This window comes from Drosophila serrata, unplaced genomic scaffold (assembly GCF_035046125.1).
Source record: "Drosophila serrata isolate PLE 108 unplaced genomic scaffold, ASM3504612v1 contig_292, whole genome shotgun sequence".
NCBI classification, from domain to species: Eukaryota; Metazoa; Arthropoda; class Insecta; order Diptera; family Drosophilidae; genus Drosophila; species Drosophila serrata.
Genome location: NW_028257190.1, coordinates 447,036 through 473,844, shown reverse-complemented (window position 1 = coordinate 473,844; position 26,809 = coordinate 447,036). Strand labels below are relative to the sequence as shown.

Genomic DNA, 26,809 nt, shown 5'->3' with positions numbered 1-26,809 from the left:
TTTTTTGGTCAGTGTTTGGTCAAAGGACCTCTCTTTCTCTCTCTTTCCAAACTTGCTCCTTGTGTCCCTTCGAGGCTAGCCGCAATTGTTGACTGACCAATGATCAATTTAATAGGAAAACAATATTGATAGCCAAGGGGATGGAGAAAAGCAGGAGCCAGTATCAGGATAGAGTAAGAGGGAAGTCCTCTGGACTCTGAAGGAGCGGAAGTGTTGCGGTTTCTGGCGGAGATTGGGGGCATACTCCACTCCTGGGCTTTGTTTGTTTGCCTGGCAAACTTGCCGGCAAACAGCAAACTTTCCTTCGGTTTTTGTGTGTGTTGTGTTGTAACTAAATTTTGAGGAGGTCCTGGAAAAGGACAACGGACAACACTTTCACTTTGGGAGCCTGGGTTTCTTGTGGTTTATTATTCACGCCTGAATTGATTGTAAATTAAAGTTTGCCCATGTCCCCTGTGCTGTGCATTTTGAGGTCAGCCTATGGCAAAGTTTTCTTTTGTTGCGAGAGAGGTCCTGCCTGAAGTCCGGCCTTTGTGTCCCGGGCCCACTCATCGCCCGGGTCCTTGATCCTGGCCGTATTAGAAGCCAAAAGGCATTCGAGTGCACATAAGACGATTACACATCATTTAACCAACAACGATGACGCCGACGACGACGATGCTTCTGCAAAACTATGGAACCCAAAAAGGACTCTGTAATTGTTGCTCCTTCGCCTGCCTTTCTCCCCTTGACACTCCTCACTTGTTATTGACTGCTTCGCATATTGATTATATAGTCCCCATATCCTGCTTCCTAAGGAGTTCATTTTCCATTTTCTCCGTCTCGACTTGATTGCCGGCATTTGTCGTTTGTGTTTCAAATTCAATCGCTGCACTCAAGTGTGTTCAAAATGTATTCATGTGCAAAGGGCTTTAGTTTGTATATATACATATATATATATATATCTTTCATATATATTTAAGTATATTGGTTTGTATATATTCATATATTGGATATGTATATTCTGTGGTCTGAGTTTGAAAATTAATTTGGTGTTAATTCAGTGAAAGTGAAGGAGAAAACTTTGACAGAAACTTTAAGATGGAAACTTTGGGTGAGTTTAAACTTTATACAAGTTTTTATAATACTGGTAAGTGTAGTTTTGGTATTGTATTTATATTTCTGATATATTTGTGATAAAAACATAAAATAATTCTTATTAATTCATGGTACATTCCTGGTATATTCCTCATTAAATCTAATGAATAATCCTAATTTATTCCTGGTTGATTTCTGATATATTCCTGATTTATTTCTCGTATATTCTTGATATATTTTTTGATATAAACATAATATAATCCTATTTAATTCATGGTATTTTCCTAGTATATTCCTGGTATGTTCCCCATTTAATCTAATGGTATATTTTTGGTATAATAGTACAGAATAATTATATTTTACTCATGGTATATTTCGGTATATTCCTGATAAATCAATATATATTTCTGTTATATTCCTGATATATTCGTAATATATATAAAAAAAGATACAGTCATAATATAATCTTATTAAATTCATGGTATTATCCTGGTACATTCCTTATATACCTGGTACATATATTCCTCATTTAAACTAATGGTATCTGGAATAATAATCCTTAAATAATTATATTTTATTCATGATATATTGCTGGTATACTCCTGATAAATCCTTAAATATTTCTGGTATATTACTGATAAAATCCTTATATAGTTCTGCTATATTCCTCTTATATTACTGGTATATTCTTGATATATTTGTGATAAAAACTTGATACAATTCCTGATAAAATCCTGATATGCTTCTGATAGATTTCCTCACATAATCCTATTTTATTCGTTATATATTCATGATATATTTATTATATATTCCTGGCATAATCTTATTTTATTTTTGGTATATATCTCTTATATTTTTCTATATTTGTTAAGCGGCTTTCTAGCTAATTTATTATAAGTGATACATATTTTTAAAATATTTATTTATTTATTTTCTATTACTTAAGACTTAAAGAACTATAAAACAAATTCTTATTGCTCATTTAACAAAGCGAGAACTGAATTTACATATAGACATAGTTAGTAAACAAATAGTCAAAAGTATATACATATATAAAATATATTTTATAAAAATGGATTATTAACCCAATCACCTTGGCTTCATGTTTTATGTTCTATAACATTTACAAGCACATTCCGAACCTCACACTAAAAACAGCAGCAATTTTTTGTTTCGACGACAAACATTTAAGGAACTCGCAATCTCCCCGTCGATTCCTTAACCCAAAAAATGCAGACCACTTCCGGTAGCGCAACATCCGGCAAGTCTGTGGCCCAGGCTCCAAGGTCACAGTGGGTTATGGTGGGCGTGGGTCTGGGCGTGGGTGTGCTTGGCTTAGCCGCACAATTTCTACTGCGCCGCCCACCCGCCACAGCCACTGCCGCTGGACCAAATTGGATCAGCCAAATGTGGTCGCGTCTCAATGCTAAGACTTTCTACAGCGGAGGTTTCAAGGTAGAAAATAAGAAATATTATATAAAGTATTATTTAATTAAATTAATTAATGCTCATCAGGAGCGAATGACGCTGCGCGAGGCATCTCAAATACTGGGCACCAGCATCAGTTCACCTCCGGCCCGCATTCGTGAGGCACATCGTCGTGTCATTTTGGCCAATCATCCGGATCGCGGTGGTTCTCCTTATTTGGCCTCCAAGATCAATGCGGCCAAGGAGGTGATGCTACAAAATCGCAAAAAGAATTAGTAGAAATCGAACAGACAAATGACATCAAAATTATTTACGGGGATTTGTATTTAGGATAATTTTTTTATATGTTTAAATCAAGAAAATGAGGTGTGTAATAAAAGTAATTTTGGCTTAGATTTTGAAATAATAATAAGAAGTAAGATATTTATAGGATTATATATTATTTTATTGTTATATATATTCTTTAACTACAATAAATACCTTTTAAATGGTAAAGAATATGTTTGCCTTGCAGCTATCTAATGCTTGCTAGATCCTTTCTTGCCACAAAATACCTGTACTTGTTGTCCTCGGGTCAACTGAATGGCCAGAATCAGGCTGAACTGCTTTTTAAGCTGCCAAAGTTTTGCACTTGCCAGGCAGAGGGGGTTTTCTAGGGTTAACCCTTTAAAGAAAGTCTAGGAAAAATGAGGTTTTTAAGGAAATTATTTAGGAACTAAGTATATAAAACCTAGGAAGTTTATTTGGAGACTATATAGTTTATGGTAAATCTAAAAGAATATGTATTTTATGGATTTTTATTAAGAGCATTATAGTTATATGATTATTATATGTTTAAGGTACTTCTAAAACTCTATAGGTTATTGTATATTTAATATTTTATAGATATTTATAATTAAATTATATTTACATATGTATGAAATATATTTCATAGTTATATTTTTTTAAATATTTATTTATATACAAGTCAAAACCTTACCCTGTCTCAGTGGGTTAAATCACAACTGGTCAGTGTCCAGGCATGCACTTGACGCTCCTTTGGATGCTGGATGCATCTCCTTCTGCTGCTCCTTAAGTTCCTGGACATCAAAGTTCCGGGCAACTTTCGAGTTGAGGAATTTTCGACAAGTAGAGGCAGAAACTTTTGTTACTTTCGCAGGATACCTGAGCAGGACCTGGGCAGGACCTGGGCAGGACTCTGGGGCCCCGCCGAAAACTGGAGGCTGGTTTAATTGTTGTGTGTCCTGCCTGGCCTGTCCTGGCCTCGCCTGGCGGGGAGTATAAATTCAGATGGCGCTCAGGTGTCCTTAGTGGTGTTCTAATTACTAACAAACTTAATTTGCTACAAGTTATTTTCTTGCGGACACCGCTTTTGCCCGTGCCCACTTGAGGAGGACTCCTCCTTCCGCACAGGACGAGCGACACTTAAGTCCACGCGAATCCTTTGGCCTTTTTTTTTCTGTCGGCAAAAGGATCCCCGAAAAAAATAAACTCAAGAACTAAGTCGCCAGATAGGCCGGTAAGTAAGTATAGTGAGTAAAGTAAGCAAAGTTGTTCTGACAAGGATTCAGGGGATTCACATGCAAATGAGTGCGAATATATATATATATTTTATTTGCATTTATTATAGTGTATTTATTTTTCCTATTTATTTATTGTAATTAATTACACTCCTTGGCCAACCACAATCGGTGTAAGCCGGACACACCTTCAAGCGATTTGAGGCCATGACAAGTGCAGTGTGCTCCTTTATCCTTCCAATGAAGTGGCCGCAACCGACACTTCATTGGCCCTAAGGAGTACCTAAGGATGGGGTCCTGGCCCTGGGTCTTCGTCTCAAGACCCCAAAATGGGAAGACGTTGTAAATTATGCGCTTTGGCTTACAAATTGCATGTGCCTGGCAGCATGAAGCATGTGGCCACTCAACTGGCCGAGGATGCAGGTCCTTCTGATGGCCCAGGTCCTTCTCGCCTGCTTCTGCTCCTGTCCCTGACTTGGCATCGTCACCTCTAAGAAAGGTCCAGCTTCTGCTGTTGAACTTCTTGGCTTATTTTGGGAAAAGGGTATTTCAGGGAATTTAAGAACTTAGGAAATTTTAATCTACATATATCTTTTAATAGTTTTTATTTGTAAAATTTGTAAGCTTATAGTTATTATATATCATTTAAGTTATTTAGTTTTTTTAGGATTAATTTGTATACCTTTATTAAGTATTTGAGATTTTTTTTAGCAGAGAACTTAAGTTTGTTCATAAGATCCCTAACCCTCTAATAGTTTTTGTCCTAATTAAAATTTTTTATAAATTTTCTTAATATAGAAATCTGAAATTTGCTATACTTTTATATATAAATCTTACCAGGCATGGTCTTGAAATTCTAATAAATCCAACTATTCCTTCACATTATAAAATAACTTAAAGTACATGGTTCCTAACTCCTACCTATCATAATTCTAAAATTTTTGAAGCTAAAAAGCTGCAATTTTAAATATTTATATGTATAAATCTTATCAAACTTAATACCAAAATTTATTTAAATCCAATTATTTCTTCACTTTATACTAGAACTCAAAGGACACAGTTTCTAACTGCTACCTATCAAAACTCAATAATTTTATAAGCTAAACAGCTGAAACTTGGTATATTTATATGTATAAATCTAACCAATATATGTATCCATATACATATGTATTCCATTATTTCTTACCAATCTATCAGAACTTAAAAGCAAGGGTTCCTAACTCTTACCCATCATAACTCTACCATCTTTAAAGCTATTTCAATGAAACTTGTACCATTTTCAAGGAGACATTTCTGCCAGTGTAGTTCCCAACTTCATTCTTCAGAACAAATGCGTGGTCAAAGTTGTTTGCATGTCCGAGAGTTGTGTTGCCTCCCCGTTGGTGGTATTCAAATGAGAGAAGAAGAGTCTCCCAGCCTGGCCATGCAACTTGTTTTTGCGGCACTTTCTTGGACATACTTTTCGGACTCAAAGGCAAATATTTTATGCTTTACGTGGTTGGGTTACTTGAGAAATTACGTGGCCAAGGACTACTCTGTGCCACAACTACTACTCCTCTCGTTGGTCGTTTTCATTGTCTTTTGATGGCCGGGGCCTTTAGTATTTAACATGAGCTGGCCGCCGGAAAGTATGCAAAGTTATTTCTTGTGTGCCACGACGATGTCTTGCGGGTTAACTAAATGCTACATTCTAACTCTAAACGCATTCAACTTGACTTTTTATCTTACGGCCGAGGCCACCCCCCCCGAAAAATGCTGCCGAATGCTTTCTCCTGGTGACTGCTATGTGTGTGTGTGTGTGTGTGTGTGGTGTGTACTTAGCACAAACCGCAAAAAAAGTTGTAAAAATCGTGTAAAAAATTCTCGCAGAGAAGACGTGCAAAATGCGTTTTAGTTTTGTGGCCGCCACACACCAGAAAACTGGACTCGAAATAATTTATTTTAATGATAATGCATGCCGGCCATAGCCACTCGCCATCATCATCTCACTCCCCCCAAGCTTTGTGAAGAGTGTGTCCCCAGGAAAAAAAACTTTGCTCTCACCAAAAATCAGTTTGGGAATATATATATATATATATGGTATAGTATATATATATATTGTTCGCCTAATGATATGCCAGAAATATTAAGTGCTCGACACGCCCACTTGGATGCATCATTGTAAAACCCTTTTGGGCAAGACAAGTGCAAAGTTTTGCCCACAAAAACTTTTATGCTACCATAAAACTTGTGCATTTTTCTACAAAACAAAGAAGAAACAACCCAAAAAACAAAAAAATTATAGAAGAAAAAAAGCCCAAAACAGAAACACAGTTGGTCTCACTTTTCTTTTGCTTAAAACAAAATGCAAATAAAAAAGTTTTTCACCCCAGAACGGCCGCTTTTTTCCACACTTTTTGCTCTCTTTTCCTTTTTTTTTTTTTTTTTGTTATTACTTTTCTAAGAACTATGTACTTGGTTTGAGGTTTTTAAGGGGAGGGGGGACTGATTGGTGGGCAGCAAGAAAATCCGAGGGGGAAAAGTGGCTGGAAATGGCCCCGGGGGCCAAGGACCAAAAAGGTTCGACCCACAAAGAAGGAATTCCTTGAACCAAAGAACTTGGGTTGTCTTTTTTATGGTTTTTTTTTCCCTTCTTTAACTAAATATAATCACTTTAATTATTATTATTATATTAAGTATTTGATTATTTAATCAATATGTGTTTTTAATATATTTATACAAACGAAAGTTTGAGATTCTCTCGTACTCTTTTCCATTTGAAACTCTCTCAGAGAGTGCAGCTATTGCTTGCACTTTGCAGGCAAATAAAGAGCGAGAGTTTATTGTTGTTGCCTTTATTTTTTATCAAGTTCTATTTAAAAGCTTTATTACCATTCAAGCATTTTAGTTTTAGTTTTAGTTTTATTTAAAAAAAAAAACACTATTTTAATTTAGATTTTGAGGTATTTCTAAGATAATTTTCATCACTTGTTTAAAATAATTAAAAGGATAGTTAGTTGGTTTAATTATTAATGGTCCCTGACTAACGCCTCTTGATCACATCGACTTTTTGGAGAGGAACCCTTTCCCACAACTGTCGGAATCCTGCCTCTGGCCTTCGAGGACTAAAATGTGCAATGGTGTCCCTTGTATAACCCGTTATCATCACTGGCACCTCGGCGGAGGACTCCTCTCCACCATCATTTAGATGATGAACCTCATCATTGGCCAAGATACCTTCATCCATGAACTCCAAGGAGAGAGTCTGCAATAAAAATAATTTATTTATTAAAATAACGCAGCTTAGTTTCCAAAAGAAACCTAGTTTCTTCACTATTGATTTTCACTTCAAGGACTTACCACTTGGATGAAAATAGCGGCCAGCAAAAGGGTCAATAGTTTGCAGCAAAGGGCCATGACCATTATGCAAATACAGTCCAGAATCGGGGTATATATACTATATATTTTCGTTCTCGGCGTCTCACAACATTTTTCGCTGAGCTACGGAACCAAACTAAAACCGCCAAGCCGCTAAAATCGGTTGGAAATCGTTCCAAATCGTCATTATAATCGAGGTTCGGCTCAATCGGCTCCGATTCCACGTGTTCGGAATGCCAACAGTCCCTCCGTTGACCCTGCCTTCGTGTACGTTTCATCTATTTTTAGACCCCACTTCTCTCACCTTTTCGGGCCAAAACTCACCTGCTGCTGACTCATTCAATTACCTGGGTTTTTTCTCTATTATTATTGTTTTTATTTTTTTGCTTTGTTTTAATGATGAAAATTGCTATTTGCCGGCACTGCTTTGCGTTTGATTTGTGTTTTAATTTCCATCAATGGCTGTTTGCGAATTATTGACCAGAACGTGACCATAAAAAACAATACAAAATATTAAATAGGTAAACATTTTGAATGCGCAAAAAAAATGTCATCAGACTGGTGTTATTTTTAACACTTGTAATTGGGGAAATAAATATGTAGGAAATATTTCATTTATTGAGGGAAATTTTCGAAATGTTTATGTGATTAATATAGAAATTTAAGGGTTTTCTGGAAAATATAATCTTTTAGTAATATTATTTTCAAATATTTCATTTTGATTTTAAAATATTTTAGAATATTGTTTATATATAACATTTATAGTTTATGTAATTAATTTATAATGCTATTATTTACATGCTTTTTGATGATTTTTTTAAAATAAAAATAACATAAATTACGTTTAGGCGTGTTTGACATCGATTATTTCGAAATGTATTTTAGAAAATGAAAAATTCCCTCAGTCTTGATCAATCTGACAAATTTTTTATGTCCTCATCCTCATTTGTAAGAAATTTTAAGTTTTTAGTGTCTTTATAGAGCGTGAAGCGCATTTTACTTATTATAATTGATTATTTTTTTGATCGATATTAGGTAAGAATAAGCAATGCGAATTTTGATGTCACTCGACTTGAATTGATGTAAGAATATAATTAGAATGATAATTGGTTATATTTAAATTAACTTATAGTCTCAATTATAATTTTATGAAAAGCGCAGAATAGCCACGTAAGATAAAGTGTATACCATGAGAAGCGCAGAGGAGGGCGTTGGAGATTCCAAGTTGTGACGTCACAATTTCACTTTTCACTGCGACTATCATGATACTCAGGAATGATTAAGTGCCATGTATGAGAATCGCAGAGGAGGGCTCTAATAATATCGCCCTCCTCTGCGATTCTCATGGTTGACACTTAAGCTCAGTTGAATATCAAAATAGGGCTATGAAGATTCCAATGACGTCACACCATCTCCTTCATCTGATCATCTCATGGATGCCACGTGAACCCAGTTAAATACCAAAGGAGGCCATTAGAGATTCCGGATTATGACGATGCATATTATGGCCCTCATCTGCTGATCTTATGGATGACACGTAAGCCCAGATTTTGGACTATGACAAAATACTATTACCCTCCTCTGCGATTCTCATGGTTGATACTTAAGCTCAGTTGAATATCAAAATAGGGCTATGAAGATTCCTATGACGTCACACCATTTCCTTCATCTGATCATCTCAAGGATGCCACGTAAACCCAGCTGAATGCCAAAGGAGGCTTATAGATATTCCGGATTATGACGATGCATATTATAGCCCTCATCTTCTCATTTTATGGATGCCACGTAAGCCCAGATTTTGGACTATGACAAAATACTATTGCCCTCCTCTGCGATTCTCATGGTTGACACTTAAGCTCAGTTGAATATCAAAATAGGGCTATGAAGATTCCAATGACGTCACACCATCTCCTTCATCTGATCATCTCAAGGATGCCACGTAAACCCAGCTGAATGCCAAAGGAGGCTTATAGATATTCCGGATTATGACGATGCATATTATAGCCCTCATCTTCTCATTTTATGGATGCCACGTAAGCCCAGATTTTGGACTATGACAAAATACTATTGCCCTCCTCTGCGATTCTCATGGTTGACACTTAAGCTTAGTCGAATATCAAAATAGGGCTGTGAAGATTCCAATGACGTCACACCATCTCCTTCATCTGATCATCTCATGGATGCCACGTAAACCCAGCTGAATATCAAAGGAGGCCTATGAAGATTCCCGATTATAACGATGCATATTATGGCCCTCATCTGCTGATCTTATGGATGACACGTAAGCCCAGATTTTGGACTATGACAAAATACTATTACCCTCCTCTGCGATTCTCATGGTTGACACTTAAGCTCAGTTGAATATCAAAATAGGGCTATGAAGATTCCAATGACGTCACACCATCTCCTTCATCTGATCATCTCAAGGATGCCACGTAAACCCAGCTGAATGCCAAAGGAGGCTTATAGATATTCCGGATTATGACGATGCATATTATAGCCCTCATCTTCTCATTTTATGGATGCCACGTAAGCCCAGATTTTGGACTATGACAAAATACTATTGCCCTCCTCTGCGATTCTCATGGTTGACACTTAAGCTTAGTCGAATATCAAAATAGGGCTGTGAAGATTCCAATGACGTCACACCATCTCCTTCATCTGATCATCTCATGGATGCCACGTAAACCCAGCTGAATATCAAAGGAGGCCTATGAAGATTCCCGATTATAACGATGCATATTATGGCCCTCATCTGCTGATCTTATGGATGCCACGTAAGCCCAGATTTTGGACTATGACAAAATAATATCGCCCTCCTCTGCGATTCTCATGGTTGACACTTAAGCTCAGTTGAATATCAAAATAGGGCTGTGAAGATTCCAATGACGTCACACCATCTCCTTCATCTGATCATCTCATGGATGCCACGTAAACCCAGCTGAATGCCAAAGGAGGCCTATAGATATTCCGGACTATGACGATGCATATTATGGCCCTCATCTTCTCATTTTATGGATGCCACGTAAGCCCAGATTTTGGACTATGACAAAATACTATTGCCCTCCTCTGCGATTCTCATGGTTGACACTTAAGCTCAGTTGAATATCAAAATAGGGCTATGAAGATTCCAATGACGTCACACCATCTCCTTCATCTGATCATCTCAAGGATGCCACGTAAACCCAGCTGAATGCCAAAGGAGGCCTATAGATATTCCGGATTATGACGATGCATATTATGGCCCTCATCTTCTCATTTTATGGATGCCACGTTAGCCCAGATTTTGGACTATGACAAAATACTATTGCCCTCCTCTGCGATTCTCATGGTTGACACTTAAGCTCAGTTGAATATCAAAATAGGGCTATGAAGATTCCAATGACGTCACACCATCTCCTTCATTTGATCATCTCATGGATGCCACCGATGTTCTAAGAATAATATACATTTAAACTTAAATAATAAAACGAAATTGTTTTATTTCATGCAATGTAAAATTAAGTCAAAGAACCTCTAAAAATTCGTAGTTTTTTTTTTTTAAGTTTACTTCTTTTTAAATAAATTTCGAAAAGACTTGGTATAGTATTTCTAAAGTCAACACAGCTTTCTAAATTACTTCCTAGTGACAGAGACTTAAAGTCTAAAAGAGCCTTATATTAGTTATTTTTACATATTAAAATATTTTATATAATATTTAATATTCTAAATCAATATTATTTACCAATTCATATACTTTGTTATCCAAATGACGCCACTGAATGTGGCGAAGAACCTTTAAAAGCAGGATAATATTTAGGAAAATCTAGATATAGGAGGCTTTAGCCTAGGATAATAGCTATATTATCTAGATATATTATCTTTCTTTTATATATACCTATATCTACTTTTAAATATAACAAATAACTTTAACTTAGTTTATCAATGAATGATATTGTACATATATCCAAGCTAAACTTCTATAGGACCTAGATAGATCTCATCAACCCCTATTTTTTTTACACAAATTTCTATAGAATATAGAAATATCTAACAATTATCATGACTTCCATCCCCATTTGTCCTTCGAGGTGTCCTTCTAGTTAATCACTCCCTGGGATTCCACACACCTTTGGTTTGACTGTCGCGCGGTGGAAATTCAATTAATCGCCCGGCTTATCGGCAAATGCAATCGCTTATGAACTCATAAGCACACTCCAAATATACACACACATATATATTCATACATATAGTGGCCGCACACACAGAGAGAGCCTATTTAGTGGACATGGTTAAAGATCGTTATCCAATTAGTCAAAAGCTCGTGTAATAAATTGCCCGAATTAAGGTGCGGAATTTTAATTACATAATTTACGCGTGTGCGTTGCGTGGCCATCGAAGATGCGAGGGATGGTGACATTAGCATTAGCATTTAAGCCCCTTTGGAATCATAGTGATTTCATATATATATAGTTGGGAAAAAATATTAACAAAAAAACAAACAACAGTCAAGCGCAGTTGGCCAGAAGTGCGTTTGATAGCTCATCTTAATAGAAAAGTACACGCAAGTCATTAGAAAAATGACAGTAATAACAATAATTATGAATTTTATCCGATTAACGGGAAGAGCCCACCCATATTCATATACACACATTTATATATATCCATATATATATTCAAATATTTAGTGCAATGCGTGCCATTGAACAATTAATTCTTATCTAGTTGGGCTGATGCAACAGTCCCTCTGACTTTTGACCCAGCCTGACTTTTGAATGGTGACCTCGGTGGCATATTTCTCACATGTCATCGTTGCTTACACTGAACAAAATTAATTACTAGAAGCATATGGTATAATTTAATAAATATTTTACTTTTACTTCTAAAGATGATATTCATTATATTTTCAAGAGATTTATAAATATTTATTAATACATTTAATATTTATGTTTTCTGAGCTCTTGTAATTTATTTTGAGATCTTCAAATATATTTTTTAGCTCTTAAAATTCCTAAGCATTATATTAGTTTAATAACCTATAAAAATGTTTAGTAAAATTTAAGTTAAATATCAATTAACATTAATAAATAGTTACTTAAGTAAATATGATCAGTAAGTAACAATGATCAGTATAAATAACTATGATCAGTAATTATTTATGATCAGTAAATAACTCTGAACAGTAAATAACTATGATCAATAAGTATCTGTGACCAGTAAGTAATCTTGAATTTTGCGTTCAATTTGTTTTTAATTTTAATAATTTATTTTGTAAAATTCATAAAATTCCTACAACGAATACAGTAAGAATTTAATTTGATCCTTAACTAATATTATTTTTACTATAAATTCAAACAAATCCAGATTAATTCCAGACTTACTTCGTAGGCATTTCTGCTAAATAAACTGGAGCTTCTTAATTTTTTTAAATATTTTTAGAGGAAACTTTTCTCCCAGTGCATGTCCAACTGTGGGGCAATTGCGTGTCAAATGCGCTCAATTTTGTTATGACAATGCGATGTAATTAGAGGCCACGCATAGGCCCAATGACGATGACGCTGCCAAAGCCCATAATATATGAGTCCTGCGGCTCCTGCCTTTCCACAATAGTTTTTATTTTTGTTTTTCCGCTTCCAAGTCCGAGTCCTGGCAGGACCAAGGGTACCAAGTACCGGGGCTAATCGCCAGCCAGGCTCTTTGGGTGTGTTCCCGCGCACTTGATAAATATTGTAAATGGCAGTCCCCATTACGCGCCTTTCCCCCCACTGATAATGACCGAAGTGTGAATGACAGTGGCGTCGCAATTTAAAGGGGGGTATAGATGAGTGGATGAGTGGAAGGGGTACATTTGCATACATATATGCAAAAGGGAGTGTTTTCATTTCGACAACTAATATGTGGTAATAATGTGCAATGACTACAAAGTTGTAATGGAATTATTAGAATATTTATGAAAGAAAAGGTTGACTAGGAAAAAAATTGGAATAACGATTTCTAATTGAATTAAAATATATATTTTTAACGAAGATTTATGAAATTTAGCTTATTTTATATATTTTCTAGACTTGATGGTTTATTAATAAATATAAAATATATTATTAAATATTTTTTTAACTAGTGTAATCGCACTTTTAACATTTTTTATATGTCTTTGAGGTCTTTACTATTTCTCTTCTAAATTTAAATCATTGGTATATAAGTTTGTTGCATATGTATATATATTATAAACATATCTGTAGTTAATATAATACAATAACATAAATAATTATATAGAAAATGTTTAATACTTTTATTTATTCAAATATCCTTTACTTAATACATTTTGTAATTAATTAAATAAATGATTTATTCATTTCAATGTAATAGATGTCCTTCTAAGATTTTGGACTAACTTTTGCTTAGATATCTATGGAATAAAATTATCAAAAAAATATTAAATATTTAAAATTTTAATAATTCTCTTAAAACCGTTCACTTTATTTATTTTAATTAACAAAATTCTTGATTTATAATTATTTTTTTAAGCAGTAATGATGAAAAATGTTTTGTCTCTGGGGTCAGGGTTTGGTTTCATTTTGCTTCAATTTCTTTAAACTAAAATGACCAAAAAATATAAAATAATATTATATATTACAAAATTATTATGATATCATTTATGTTTTATTTTTTATGAATTAAATACTTGATTTATTTATTTATTTTTTTTTTTTGGGAATGATGATGCAAAATCTTTTTCCTGTCAGGGGTTTTTTTTTTGGGATTCCAAAAGCGAGTCGTCGGAGGCAACTAATTAAAACCACTTAACAAATGCTTTCTCAACTGTAAAGTTAGCTATAAACAACGAACCATACACACACACACACACACACACACACACACACACTGGCAAACACACACACACACACATATAGGTAGAGACATATGCAACTTGAAACAAAAATTAAAAAGCAAATAATTTTCATGGCATTTGCCGGGCGAAAAAAACACACTCTCACACTCGTCGCTCGGCTTGGAAAAGAAAACAAGAAATTCCAACATAATTCCAAATAATATTACAACACCTGCGAAACCGTTTTGAGTGCCTTCCCCCTCCCCCTGCCACCCCCCCCTCGGAATAGGGGGAAAAGGGTTTTTCTTGAAAAATCGCTCCACTGGAATTAATTAATTTGCCGTTGACGCTGCAGAGCAAAATAGAAAAAAAGAAATACTTAAAAAAACATAACACTCCCATACACATGAAAATAAACAAGAAATGTTAAGGGGAACATCAGACAGCTAATAAAAATATAAATATATGTATGTATATAGAAGTTAAATACATCAATATTCAAATATTTAAATAGGAAATTAGACGAGAATTTAATGGTAACTTTCAAGGAAATTCTGAGCAGAAATCTTTAAATCTTCCAAGAAATTTGTAGATTTATTTTTTGTAAGAATTTTAAAGGGGCTCAAATTTGTAATAATATATAGGATAAAAAATATATAAGATCTAGAAATAAAATTAACCACATTCCGAGTATTTCCTGTATTCATTTTTGAAGAGGGGCGTGAATATATGTATAGAAAAAAATCCACTGAAAGCGGGCTAAAACGCATGTTCAAGGTGCAGAACGCATACAAAAATTTTTGATTCTGATTTGTGTGTGTGATGTGTGAGATGTGTGTGTATTTGTGTACCTGTACAGGTGTGCGTATGTGTCTCCATCTGTGTAGTGGCACTTGCTGCTCATTTTATGCTTCGATTGCCCCTAAAGTGCAGACGCTTTTTGCCACAGCTGAAGCTGAAACTGAAGCTCCCTGGCATCTGCATTCTGCATCTGCATCAGATTTTCCAGTTGGTATTCACACAAAAAAAAAAAAATATATATATATATATAAAAGGAAAAACGAGGTGCAGAAAATATCAAAATTTTCCCCCTCATATTCTGCGAAGAATTTGCTTTAGCATATATTCAGGCGAAGGTCGATAAATCTTAGGGCAGAGTGACCATGCTAGCTGATAGGTACAGACCAGTGTGGCCTTGCTTGGTAATAGGTACAGTCCTGCGTATTCTTGCTTACAACAGTTTTGCGTGAGATTAATTTTAATAAATATTATAGAAATATACCTGTATATATAAAATATAAAAAACACTTGGAAATATATAAAAAGTTTATAGAAATTTATGTAGTGTAAAAATGTTGTTTATAAAATGTTATAATTACATAGTAATATCTAAAAAAATCCATTTATTATATAACAAATATATATAAATCCGCAAAAATATATGTAATTTTATACCCTAATGACTCCAGATAGAAATCTCCCACTGAAAATTTCGGTCATTTGACCATCATTGAAGCATATCATTCAAGTCCATCCATTATAAGCAGTAATCGACCATGGTAAGATCTTGATAATATTGGGTCTATAAAAAGGTTTGTAACTGAAACCCTGCTCATCAGTTGATACACAGTCTTTCTGCCCAAATGGAACATCGAATTTTCTTTGCCTTTCTGGCCCTCACCTTGATCCACCTGCTCCTTGGGGATCAGAATCATTTGGTTGGGGCTGCACCCTCTTCGGATGATCTGTCCAAGTTTGGGGAAATGGAGCGAACCATCAAGGAGTTGACCAGCTCGATTCTGGCCATGAGTGGAGCCAGTTCGGGTAGGTTTTTAATATAAATATATTAATATATAATATATATTATTTAATATATATTACTTAGTACATATTTATTATATTTTACTTTATAATTTTAGGCCTGAATTCTGGAGATCCTTTGGCCAACCGAAATGGCAATAATATTTGGCCCGAAGATCTTCAGGCCTAAAGACGGCTTTTTACCACTTGGGCTCGGTCTACTAAATCGGTTTTTAGCAGCTCTGAAGTTTATTATTTTTGCTAAATATGCAGTGAATATATAAATATTTCTTTTTTTTTTTTTAATATAATAAAGAATTAAAGGTTGTGAAATTGTAAAATGATAGTTTTTGAATTAAAAGAAATCAAATTTGTAAATTAATTAAGACAGTAAAGATTTAAACATTTATTTTATTTGAGAATGTTTTTTGGTATTATAATATTAGTTAGAAGTTTTTTTTTCAATGTGAAGGAGTCATTCTTGATCAGCATCAAAAGCCGAATCGATCTAGCCATTTCCGGAAAAAATTAAAATTTTTAATTATTTTTTTGTAATTTTTACTTTGCTAAAAATGCTAAAATTTGGTAAAAAAAATTAAAAATTTTTTATTTTAAATGGAGTATGCAGATTTATTAACCTAATAAAAACTAACTTAGGACAGCTTTCCGAATTAAAATTAATGCATCTTTGGCTTAGTTACGAGATTTTTAAGCGTTGACTTGTGCAAAAAATTTGGCATTTAAAATTATCGATAAATATAGATTCAAAGAATATTTTAAGCTTAGTTTTGATCAATTTCCGATGCAAACCTATAACTCAATTGCAAACTGCAAAAGTAGTTACTTTCTTTTCTTGTTTGTGTTAAACCTTGGTTAACATAAACATAAATTAAAATGAGTTTAAGATTATGAAATCATTAAAAAGTTGTTCTTAGTAAAATAATTCCAAATGTTAAAATATAAATAAATATTTTATCTACAACTTTATTTTCTGAAATGAAAAAGAAAACTCTTGAGCTTTTCTTTATGATATTTTCTAGGAAAAATAATAAACAAAGACCTGCTAGAGCCTAAACAAAACTAAGACAAAAAAAAATCAACCATACAAATCCGAGAACGCAATCCAAGTGCCTGATCATTTTGAGGACGGAAGGCGGTCGCAAATTGTCAGCTAAATCTAATCAAGTTAATTAACACAGTGGCACCCCAACACGAATACACTGATAAAAATAGAGAGTAGGGAAAAATATGAACCCAAAACTTTAAGCTAAAAATCAACAAACGTTGTAAAGAGCTTTTCTTGTTAAATGAAAAGAAAGTAGTTAGCTTTTGTAGGTCTGTAGAATTTCGAATATTTATTTTGAAGGGTTATTATTTAAATTTTTATTTAATATTTAGTTTTAGGTATTTTTGTTGTTATATTTCATATATGTATATATTAAAGTTAACTTTTATAGGCCTCTAAAAATTCCAATAATTACTTTGAAGGGTTATTATTCACATATTTTTATTTAATATTTAGTTATTTTTGTTGTTATATTTCATATATATATTATTTTTCTTTGCCTTATTATTCAAGTTATGCATATTTTTTTGAAGTGCACCCAATTAGCCCTCGAAATCCGTCGATCTTGTGGAGTCTCGAAGGCAAAGACAACGACGCCTTTGCCCCCAGCGACTCAATTTGCTGACTCAATTAGCAGAGATCAGGGGAGGAGGAGGAGCAGGAGGAGAAGGTGGGATTGGGATTGGGATTGGGACTTGGACTTGGATTGGGCCTGAAACTGGGTGACTTTTCCCTCTGGCTTGTCCCAGATCAGCTGTCTCTTCCGCCAGTCAGCTGTTTGCTCGATAAAATCTGTCATTTGCCGAGCAGCCAGAGTGTCGAGTGTCCGAGTGCGCCAAGTGTGTGTCATAATATCATTAATAAAAATAAAAAAAAAAAATATATATATATATAAATATATAAAACAATAATAGACGCCGCTGTCCGGATTGTGGTTCCAAAACCGAATCAAAGTCAGACCCCAGTCACCTCTGATGCGTGCCTCCGAGCGGTGCGCTTTCCTCCGCTTCAAATCTTATTTTTTTTTTAGTTTAACTTAGTTTTGTGTGTTTTTTTATTGTTGTTTTTATTATTACTATTTTTTTTAAATCGTAAAAATGCACGTGGAGGAGCTAAGAGCGAGTTTGCAGAGCTTCGGCTGGCTGGATTATTTGGTCTTCTGTCTAATGTTGGCCATTTGTGCCGTAATTGGGATATATTTCTGCCTTCAGCTTCGAAGGGAGTCCCGGAAACAGAAGGAACTCCATGGAGCCGAGGTGGCGGCCAGCAGTGCCGCCTCTTACCTGGTCGGTGGAAGGCAGATGAAGGTCTTTCCCATCACCATGTCACTCATATCCAGGTGAGCTAAAAGAGAAGATCTTATAATAATATAGATAATAATAAAACAATATTATAATTATAAATTAAATTAAAATAAACAATAAGTTTGATATTTATTGTACAAGTATTACAATTATTTTTGTATTATTATTGACAAAAAGTATATAATTAAGTTAAACTAAATAATTTAGCTCCGAATTTGCACAATAGAATATATTTTCTAGGCCATATGGAGCTAAACTTCTTTGAACAAACATTATAAATTACTATATTAAACATAATAAATTATTATTTTAAAGTACATTATAGAATATTATTTAAAAAAAACTTTATATATCAATATTATAATGTTTATAACATAGCTTCTATATTTATACCCTTGGAGAGTAATACAATTTCAGTCAGAAGCTTAAAACTAAGTGAAGGAATCATTTCCGACCCTATAAATCATATATTTTCTTGATCAGCATCAAAAACCGAATCGATCTGGCCATATTTGGTAAAAAAAAAAAAATTTCAAATATTTTTGTTCAAAATTGTATGCATTTTTTACATCTTAACAAATGTCAAAAATTGACAAAAATTGAATATGCAGATTTGTTAACATAATAAAAACTAACATAGAACAGCTTACCGAATTAAATTTATTGCATTTTTGGCTTAGTTATGAGGTTTTTACCTTTTGCTTTGTAGTAAAATTTGCATATAAAAATATAGTTAATATCGATTAAAAAATAGTATTTCACTTTCAGTCATAAGCTTTATAGAAAGTGAAGAAGCGATTTCCGACCCTATAAATAATATATATTCTTGATCAGCATCAACAGCCGAATCGATCTAGCTATTCCCGAAAGAAAATTAAAATTAAAATTTAAATTTAAATTTAAATATTTACATCATTAAAAGTTTAAAAAATTGATAAAAATTTAAATTTGAAAATAAGTATGCAGATTTTTTATTCTAACAAAAACTAATATAGAACAGCTTTCCGAATTAAATTTATTGCATTTTTGGCTTAGTTATGAGTTTTTTAAATTTTGATTTGTTAAAAAAAATTGTCATATATTTATATTCAGCAAAAGGGTTATGTGTTATTCTTAAAAACCTAAAACACTTAATCTTAATATAAGCTCTCAGGTTTCTTAATTAATAAAGAAAAGTAGCGTTTACGGAAGCTGATAAAATAAGGAAACATAAAGAAGAAACTAAGATAGAAACAACAAAGAATGAAAGATAAGTTAAAGTGACGATGATGATCAAAGCAACTCAATAAAGAGCAAATTCCATTTAAATTAAGCCACTCACTTGCTGGACCACTTTTCCTGTTAAGTATTCTTATGCAATGACGATGGGAAAACCCTTTCATCTTATTTTTAATTTATGACACTGAAGTTAATAAGGAAATAAATATTAGGAACATATATTACATATATAGAGACATTGTAAAATGAAATAATTATAAATTTGTTGTAATTTAAGACGCTTTGCAGTTAATGTAAAATTTCATATATTAATTTCACACTTAAAAATTTAACTATAAATGTTTTTAATATATAAATATTTATATTTTTTTTTAATTTATTTATCCAAGTGCAACAAGGTTGAACCTATATTTATAGTGATAAATAAAAATAATACATACAGGCCAAATAAATAATATTAATTTGAACATTTTTAAATACATTCATACACATATTTATAAATATTCGCAATATAATTAATAAATAATAATAATAAAATACACAAAGAATAGGAATATCAAAGATACATATAGATAGATATAAGATATATATTTAAAAGGCCTTTTCTTTGGTGCATATTTATATTTAATAAAATATAAACAATATCTTCAAATACTATTAACCCAGTAAATATCAAATAAATAATATCAAATAATATATTAACAAATAAGTAATATAATATATATATTAATAATATTTATCATGGATATTTTAAGACCCTCCCCTTGTGACATATATATATTTCTATTATTTATTTTTTTCTGCAAAAATTGTACCCCTTAATCCAACCCTGCTGTCAAATTTGCTCCAGTTTCGTACTCGTTGTACTCATCGGTGGAGGTATTTTTAGCAACTGGTAAACGCAACTCGTAGTGCTCCTATCAACGCACCAAAATCATAATTAATAATTGGCTTCCATGCGAGGCAAGCGACCCGCATGCAGGGCATTCAAATTGACAACGACGACGATGGGCAATTGTCCCAGACTACGGACTGCGAATCTGAATCTGAATCCGAGTCGGAATCCACCAACCATCCACTGTCGCAATCCCAATCCCAATCCCGACTTAGACTTGAACACCAGAACATTACGACAATGACAGCGACGACATTGGTGCTAATTGAATTGTATAAAACGCACTTTGATCTCACAGAGATGATGGATGCGATGAGGTGACAGCTGTGAGGCTTTACTCCAAGGTCAAGGCAGTTGTGCACAGAGAGAAAAGTAGCCTTAAAAAGGTATAAAATGTGAATTTAATCAAAAGAAATTGTAGAGGAAAATGGGTTAGAGATAATAACTCATATACATATGTACATATATGTTTATATTGATTAAGGTTTAAGGATAAGTTTACTTTGATATATAGATGTAGATATATAGAACGTTAAAATATCGAATAACACTTCAAAATATTAGATAAAATATTATATATCATATATATATGTTTATAATATATTGATTAAGGTATGGTTATCAAGAGGAAAAGTTTACTTTGATATAAAGATATAGATATATATAGAACGTTAAAATATCGAATTCCACTTCAAAATATTACATAAAATATTATATATCATATATATATATGCTTATAATATATTGATTTAGGTATGTTTATGGAAAAGAAAAGTTACATTTGATATATAGACTAATATCATAACTTTTAAATATCGAATTCCACTTTAAAATGTTATCGAAAAATAACCACAAAATAATATTTCAATTATTTGTTTACACAACATCAAACAGAATATCAATTTATTACACATTTATGTATCAAAAAGTTAACAAAACAAAGAATTTTAATAGACATTGCTTTTAGATTAGACTTTTAGACTATTAATATCGATGTTATAGAAAATTATGCGATTTAGATATTTCAAACTTGAGATTATCAAAAAATATTGCCTTTAATGTTATAATATCGATATAATGGAAGAGAAATAACCTTAATTTAAGAATTTGAATATTGATATAGATAGATATAGATATAGATAGATATATAGATAGATATCTCGATTAGATATATCGAAATATTTAATATGTCTTATGATAATGGAAAAATATTGCCTATAACGATATAATATCGATATAATGGTAGAGAAATAACCGAATAAAATGTATATTTAAAAAAATTGCATAGTTAAATAACCAAAATATCGTAGAGTAAGATATGTATATCAAAATCTTTTAATATAATAAATAATTTAGATTTAAATATCATTATTATAGACATATACAAACATATACGTTACAAAATCGTATTTATTGTTAATCTAGAGCTATAGAACTTATAAATATTATATATTATTTTCTGTTAATCATTTTCTTATTTAATTTATTATAATTTTTACTAGAACTAGGACTAGAACTAATTCTAGACCTTCATTATCTTAACTTTAATATATTAATTACTCACTTTCCAGCTTTATATCTGGCATCACACTCCTGGGCACACCCACCGAGGTGTATTTATATGGAGCTCAGTACATGTACATTATGGGTTCCCTGGTTTTGATGGGCTTTTGCATGTACTATTTCTTCCTACCCGTTTTCCATGAACTGAATCTAATATCCACATACAAGGTGAGTGTATAATAACTAAGAAATCTACAAAATATATATATTATATATTTACATTTTATTTAAATAACACCCACAGTACCTGGAACAACGTTACAATCGCAGTTTGCGGCTCTTTGGTTCTGTGATGTTTATTGTGGCATCGGTAAGTGTACTCTAAAAATCTAAATCAAAGAAGTTCCTTAATTATCATATATCCTTTATCCTCGACAGCTCCTTTGGCTACCTATTGTGATCTATGTGCCTGCCATAGCCTTTAATCAGGCCACTGGTGTGAATATTCACATTGTCACACCCATTGTGTGTGTGGTTTGCATCTTCTACACCTGCATTGGTGGCCTAAAGGCGGTGGTTTGGACGGATGTCATTCAGACCCTGATTATGTTTGGGGCCATGGCCTTGGTATTGATCAAGGGAACCCTGGATATTGGTGGTCCCGGTGTGGTATGGCAACGTGCCCAGGAAACCTCTCGCCTGGAGAGACCCAACTTTAGTGCGGATCTTAGTGAGAGATATACCTTCTATTCCTTGGTCCTGGGTGGTGTGGCCCATTGGTTGAAGTCGAATGCCATTAGCCAGAATATGATTCAAAGGTATTTGTCGCTACCTACGCTCCGGCATGCCAGAATTGCCATTTGGACATTTATTGCCGGTGTCCTGGCCTTTCTCCTGATCTGTGGCTATACGGGTTTACTCATCTATGCCACATATGCCCAGTGTGATCCTTTGGAAACCAAACTGGCTCAAAGGAATGATCAATTGCTGCCACTTTTGGTAATGGAAACTCTTGGCGCATATCCAGGATTGCCGGGTGTCTTTGTCGCAGGAGTTTTTAGTGCCGCTTTGTCATCATTATCCACGGGCTTGAATTCCCTGTCGGCGGTGGTGCTGGAGGATTTTGTAAAGACCTTTCGGAAGAGTCCTTTGACCGAAGGACAAACTGCCTTCGTGATGCGAAGTGTGGTTGTGGTCTTTGGCATCGTATTTGTGGCCTTGGTCTTTGCCGTGGAGAAATTGGGAGCTGTTTTGCAGCTAACGATCACTTTGTCCTCGGTGGCCAATGGTCCATTGCTGGGCATCTTCACTGCTGGCGTCATGTTGCCTTGGGTGAACTCCAAGGGAGCACTCCTGGGTGGCTTTAGTTCCTTGGTGGTCATGGCCTGGATGTGTGTGAGTGCTCAGCGGGATTTGGTTACAGGGGATTTGGTGTACAAACGGAAACCTTACTCCACAATGGGTTGTAATTACACCTTTGCCGGGGAGCCGAGAGAGTTTGCCAGTCTTGGAGGAGGAGGAGCTGCCATCAGGTTGGAGTTTTACAATTCTAGAAAGATTAGTATTATATTCTATATATTTAAATCTCCTGTCTTTTTTAGCACTGCTGCCAGTGCTGCTCCCTTTCAGCTGTACCGCATCTCGTATCTATATTTCACCTTGTTTGGCGCCTTGGTGACCATTCTGGTGGCCTTGGTCACCAGCCTGATCCTGCGGGAAACCAATTTGGATGCAGTGGATACCCGCCTGCTGACGCCCTTTGTGAGACGCTGGCTGGAGCGACGTCGTCATCGTTTACGATCACAAGTGCCAGATCTTCGAGAGAAATCCAAGAAACTGGAGACCACCACGTGATAGAAGAGGATTTGAGGATATATGTATATATCCTGGCCATGTTTCATGTTCCTTTCGGTAGCTTAGCAAATATATTATATACTGTATATTTAAAATGAATAAAAAAAAAAATCATAATTATTTTGGGGTAACCAGAGAGAGATGTGGGTTCAAAGCCTTTTGCTTGTGATGCTTTCTCTGTAATTAGAAAAATGCCCGCAGTTATGGGGGAATACCCGAACCTGACCCGAACCTAGAAATCAAAGCAACGGCTGCCCAAATAGAGAGAAAATCACAGGGGAAAATTACAAAAAAAAGGGGTTAAGGGGAGAGTTTTCTTAGAGACATAAATCCGAATGGGTTAATACTCCTTTTTAAAGGGAATTAAATCGGAAAGTGTTGATTTTATGAAGGATTTGTGAGAGTTTTGCTAGGTTTTATTTTAAATATATAATTATCAATCAAAAATATTATGAATTATAAAAAATACCATCAAAATCGATTCAAAAAACATTTATTTTATACTTTTCTATATAATTTTTATAGATATCTGATAAAATTTCACTATATATAAGTTTGTTTCAAGTGTTTTTTTTATATAGTTTTGCATAGAGAAGGGTTTTATTTATAAGATGTTAGGGTATTTATAAAAATTTTATATTTTCTGTATATATTTATATATAGTTTATGTATTAAGTATGTATGTATTTTATATTTTTTATACATTTTATATGTTATATATTTATTTCAATTACTTCTGTATCATTTCCAAGTTAATTGGTTTATTTAAACTTATTTAATAATTGAATTTAAGAGACTTTGAGTCCTTAGAGAACCCTAGGAATCACTATACTCTCTAGAAAGAGTATAAAATAATGATATAAATGTAAAAAAAGGCTCTGAACTACAGAGAACCCGTACTCGTACCCCTTGGACCGGGAAAATGGCACAAGACTGAGGATGGAGGGTGGCCCGCTTTCAAGTGCCAGTCAGGCACAAGTGATTGGTCTCTGTCTGGGGCCCAAGGTCAATTCTGGGGAAGGAGATGGCCCAGGACCTCAACCAGGATCAGGACTAGAGTTAGAGGTAACCCCTTCAGAAAAGGGTTACGTTTTCACATTTAGTTTTCCGTACGTTAATTGAATATTTACTGCTTTTCATGTGTGTGCCGGCCGGTGGTCAGTCTGCATCCGAGTGTGGCCAACTATTTTGTCAGAGGGAGGTACATATTTGTATGTTTAGGTCGTTTATGCAGCAAATTGAATTGTTAATGAGCTGGCAAATGTTTGCGAAATTAGTTTTGTTTTTTTTTTTTTGTTTTTTTTTTGAGAGCTCTAGGACTCTGTACTCATCGATGAGAAAGACCGAGCCATATGTCCTTACTGCTACAGCTATTTCTCTCTTAATTAGCCGCTTGAAAAAATAATTTTTCACACAAAAGGCAGTGACAGAGGGTGAAACAGCAGCGAAATGTCATCAGAATGCATAATAATAACAGTTTCCGGGCAGTGTGTGTGGCTTTTTGTGGAAAATCTGGACAAAAGCATAGAGAGACACAGGTGCGCCGCCTTGCGGCAGTTATGGAAAAAGGGGGTTCACAGGCGGTGAAATGGGAACGACCAGTGCCAGGGGGAAGGGAGAAAGGTAGGAAGAGGGAAGGTACTCTGGACAGTTGTCATATGGGTGGATTGTTTTTCTTCTTTTGTTTTATATTTCTATATATATATATATATATTTTTTTTTTTTTTTGGGACTAAAACAGGAAACGGAAACGGAAGCTGAAAGCAGCGCTAACGTGCCAAACTGCCAACCTGCCACTAACAGCAAACTACACAATTAGTACAACAACAGAAAAACTATAAAAATTACTACAAAGGCAAACAACAACCAAAAAACTCCTCGCTCTGTTAACTTGTTTATGTCGCCGTGTTTGTGCTTTTGTGTTACTTTTTATCCCGAAATATAATTTGCTCCCGGTATACTCTACGATTTTTAAAGGGGGTAAATGGATTTAGGAAGACGTAAGATGCATAACGCCAAAAACTTGGATAGAATTACTTAAAAGCCCAGAAGATCCAAACTTATCCTATTATAATTATTTTATAATTATTTTAATATTCATAGAACTTCAATTTCTTTTTGTTTCCTTTTCAAAATTAATCTTTTATATTTTATATTATATATGTTTAGGGTATTTATAGCTTAATTCTAATACCTCTGTCTTACCCTTAATTTTTTGTACAATTTTTTGGAAAGCCTGGCGGCCATATAAATGCCAGTGACAATTTTTGCAACGGAGGTTAACCCACAACGTCCTTAACCCCTCCTCATCTGCCGCCCCACTTCCTCCCTCAGCTGTCCCGCAAAACAGGGGCACAAAAGTCATTTTTGATTGTTTTCATGAAAATGAGCATAGAAAAATTATAATTAAAATTCATATGGAAATTGTCGAAAAAACGAGCCACTACAAAATGGAGGCGAGAACAATGGTTGTGCTTCGTGTTGTTGTTGTTGTTGTTGTTGTTGTTGACCAAAAGATTTCATCTAAAAGAGACCCAAGAAATGCAGTGGCCAAAAAGGGGTTAAGGGGGTCCAACAGGGGGTTAAAGGGTAAGCTGCGCTGCGGGTTTATTGTTTGCGGGGAACATGTGTTTTCGTTCCTCTGGCTCACTCACCCGCCTCAATCTTTTTGCCTGCCAAAACAATGTCAGCTTACAGAATTAGAAGGCATGGGTTAAGGGGGCAACAAGGGGTTAAAAGGGGGACAGTCAGCCACGGGCTTAGAGGGCTCTGAGAGAGTGAGGGTCTCTACCTGGACAGCAAATGTACAAAATTACAGAGAAGAAAAGCTAAGATTATAAAACTTGTATCATTTTCAAGGAAAGAAAAATCAAGAAAATATTATTTTGAGCAACTTATAAGCTAATTTAAGGCTTGAATAAAATTTAAAAAATATATATATTATATAAAAATATATAAGTAATATAATTCAGGGATCAA

At 34.1% G+C, this 26,809-nt stretch overlaps 4 protein-coding genes across 4 annotated transcripts; 3 read left to right on the top strand and 1 right to left on the bottom strand.

Moving 5' to 3' along the window:
- Positions 1–2,182: 2,182 nt before the first annotated feature.
- On the top strand, positions 2,183–2,910 carry LOC110178036 (mitochondrial import inner membrane translocase subunit TIM14). Its single transcript, XM_020945052.2, has 2 exons — positions 2,183–2,532; positions 2,593–2,910. Exons 1-2 carry the CDS (start codon positions 2,308–2,310, stop codon positions 2,779–2,781), a joined length of 414 nt encoding a protein of 137 aa, XP_020800711.2. The 5' UTR covers positions 2,183–2,307; the 3' UTR covers positions 2,782–2,910.
- Positions 2,911–6,753: 3,843 nt separating this feature from the next.
- Positions 6,754–7,547, bottom strand: LOC110178038 (uncharacterized). Its single transcript, XM_020945055.2, has 2 exons — positions 7,365–7,547; positions 6,754–7,269 (listed from the first exon to the last, which is right to left on the bottom strand). Exons 1-2 carry the CDS (start codon positions 7,425–7,427, stop codon positions 7,048–7,050), a joined length of 285 nt encoding a protein of 94 aa, XP_020800714.1. The 5' UTR covers positions 7,428–7,547; the 3' UTR covers positions 6,754–7,047.
- An 8,286-nt stretch (positions 7,548–15,833) lies between these two features.
- LOC110178043 (uncharacterized) lies at positions 15,834–16,180 on the top strand. Its single transcript, XM_086836662.1, has 2 exons — positions 15,834–16,014; positions 16,110–16,180. The coding sequence occupies exons 1-2, from the start codon at positions 15,834–15,836 to the stop codon at positions 16,178–16,180; spliced, it is 252 nt and encodes an 83-aa protein (XP_086692788.1).
- A 1,565-nt stretch (positions 16,181–17,745) lies between these two features.
- On the top strand, positions 17,746–23,950 carry rumpel (solute carrier family member rumpel). The gene is made up of 5 exons (XM_020945050.2): positions 17,746–18,395; positions 22,045–22,204; positions 22,281–22,346; positions 22,415–23,508; positions 23,578–23,950. Exons 1-5 carry the CDS (start codon positions 18,154–18,156, stop codon positions 23,828–23,830), a joined length of 1,815 nt encoding a protein of 604 aa, XP_020800709.2. The 5' UTR covers positions 17,746–18,153; the 3' UTR covers positions 23,831–23,950.
- The last annotated feature ends 2,859 nt before the right edge of the window (positions 23,951–26,809 follow it).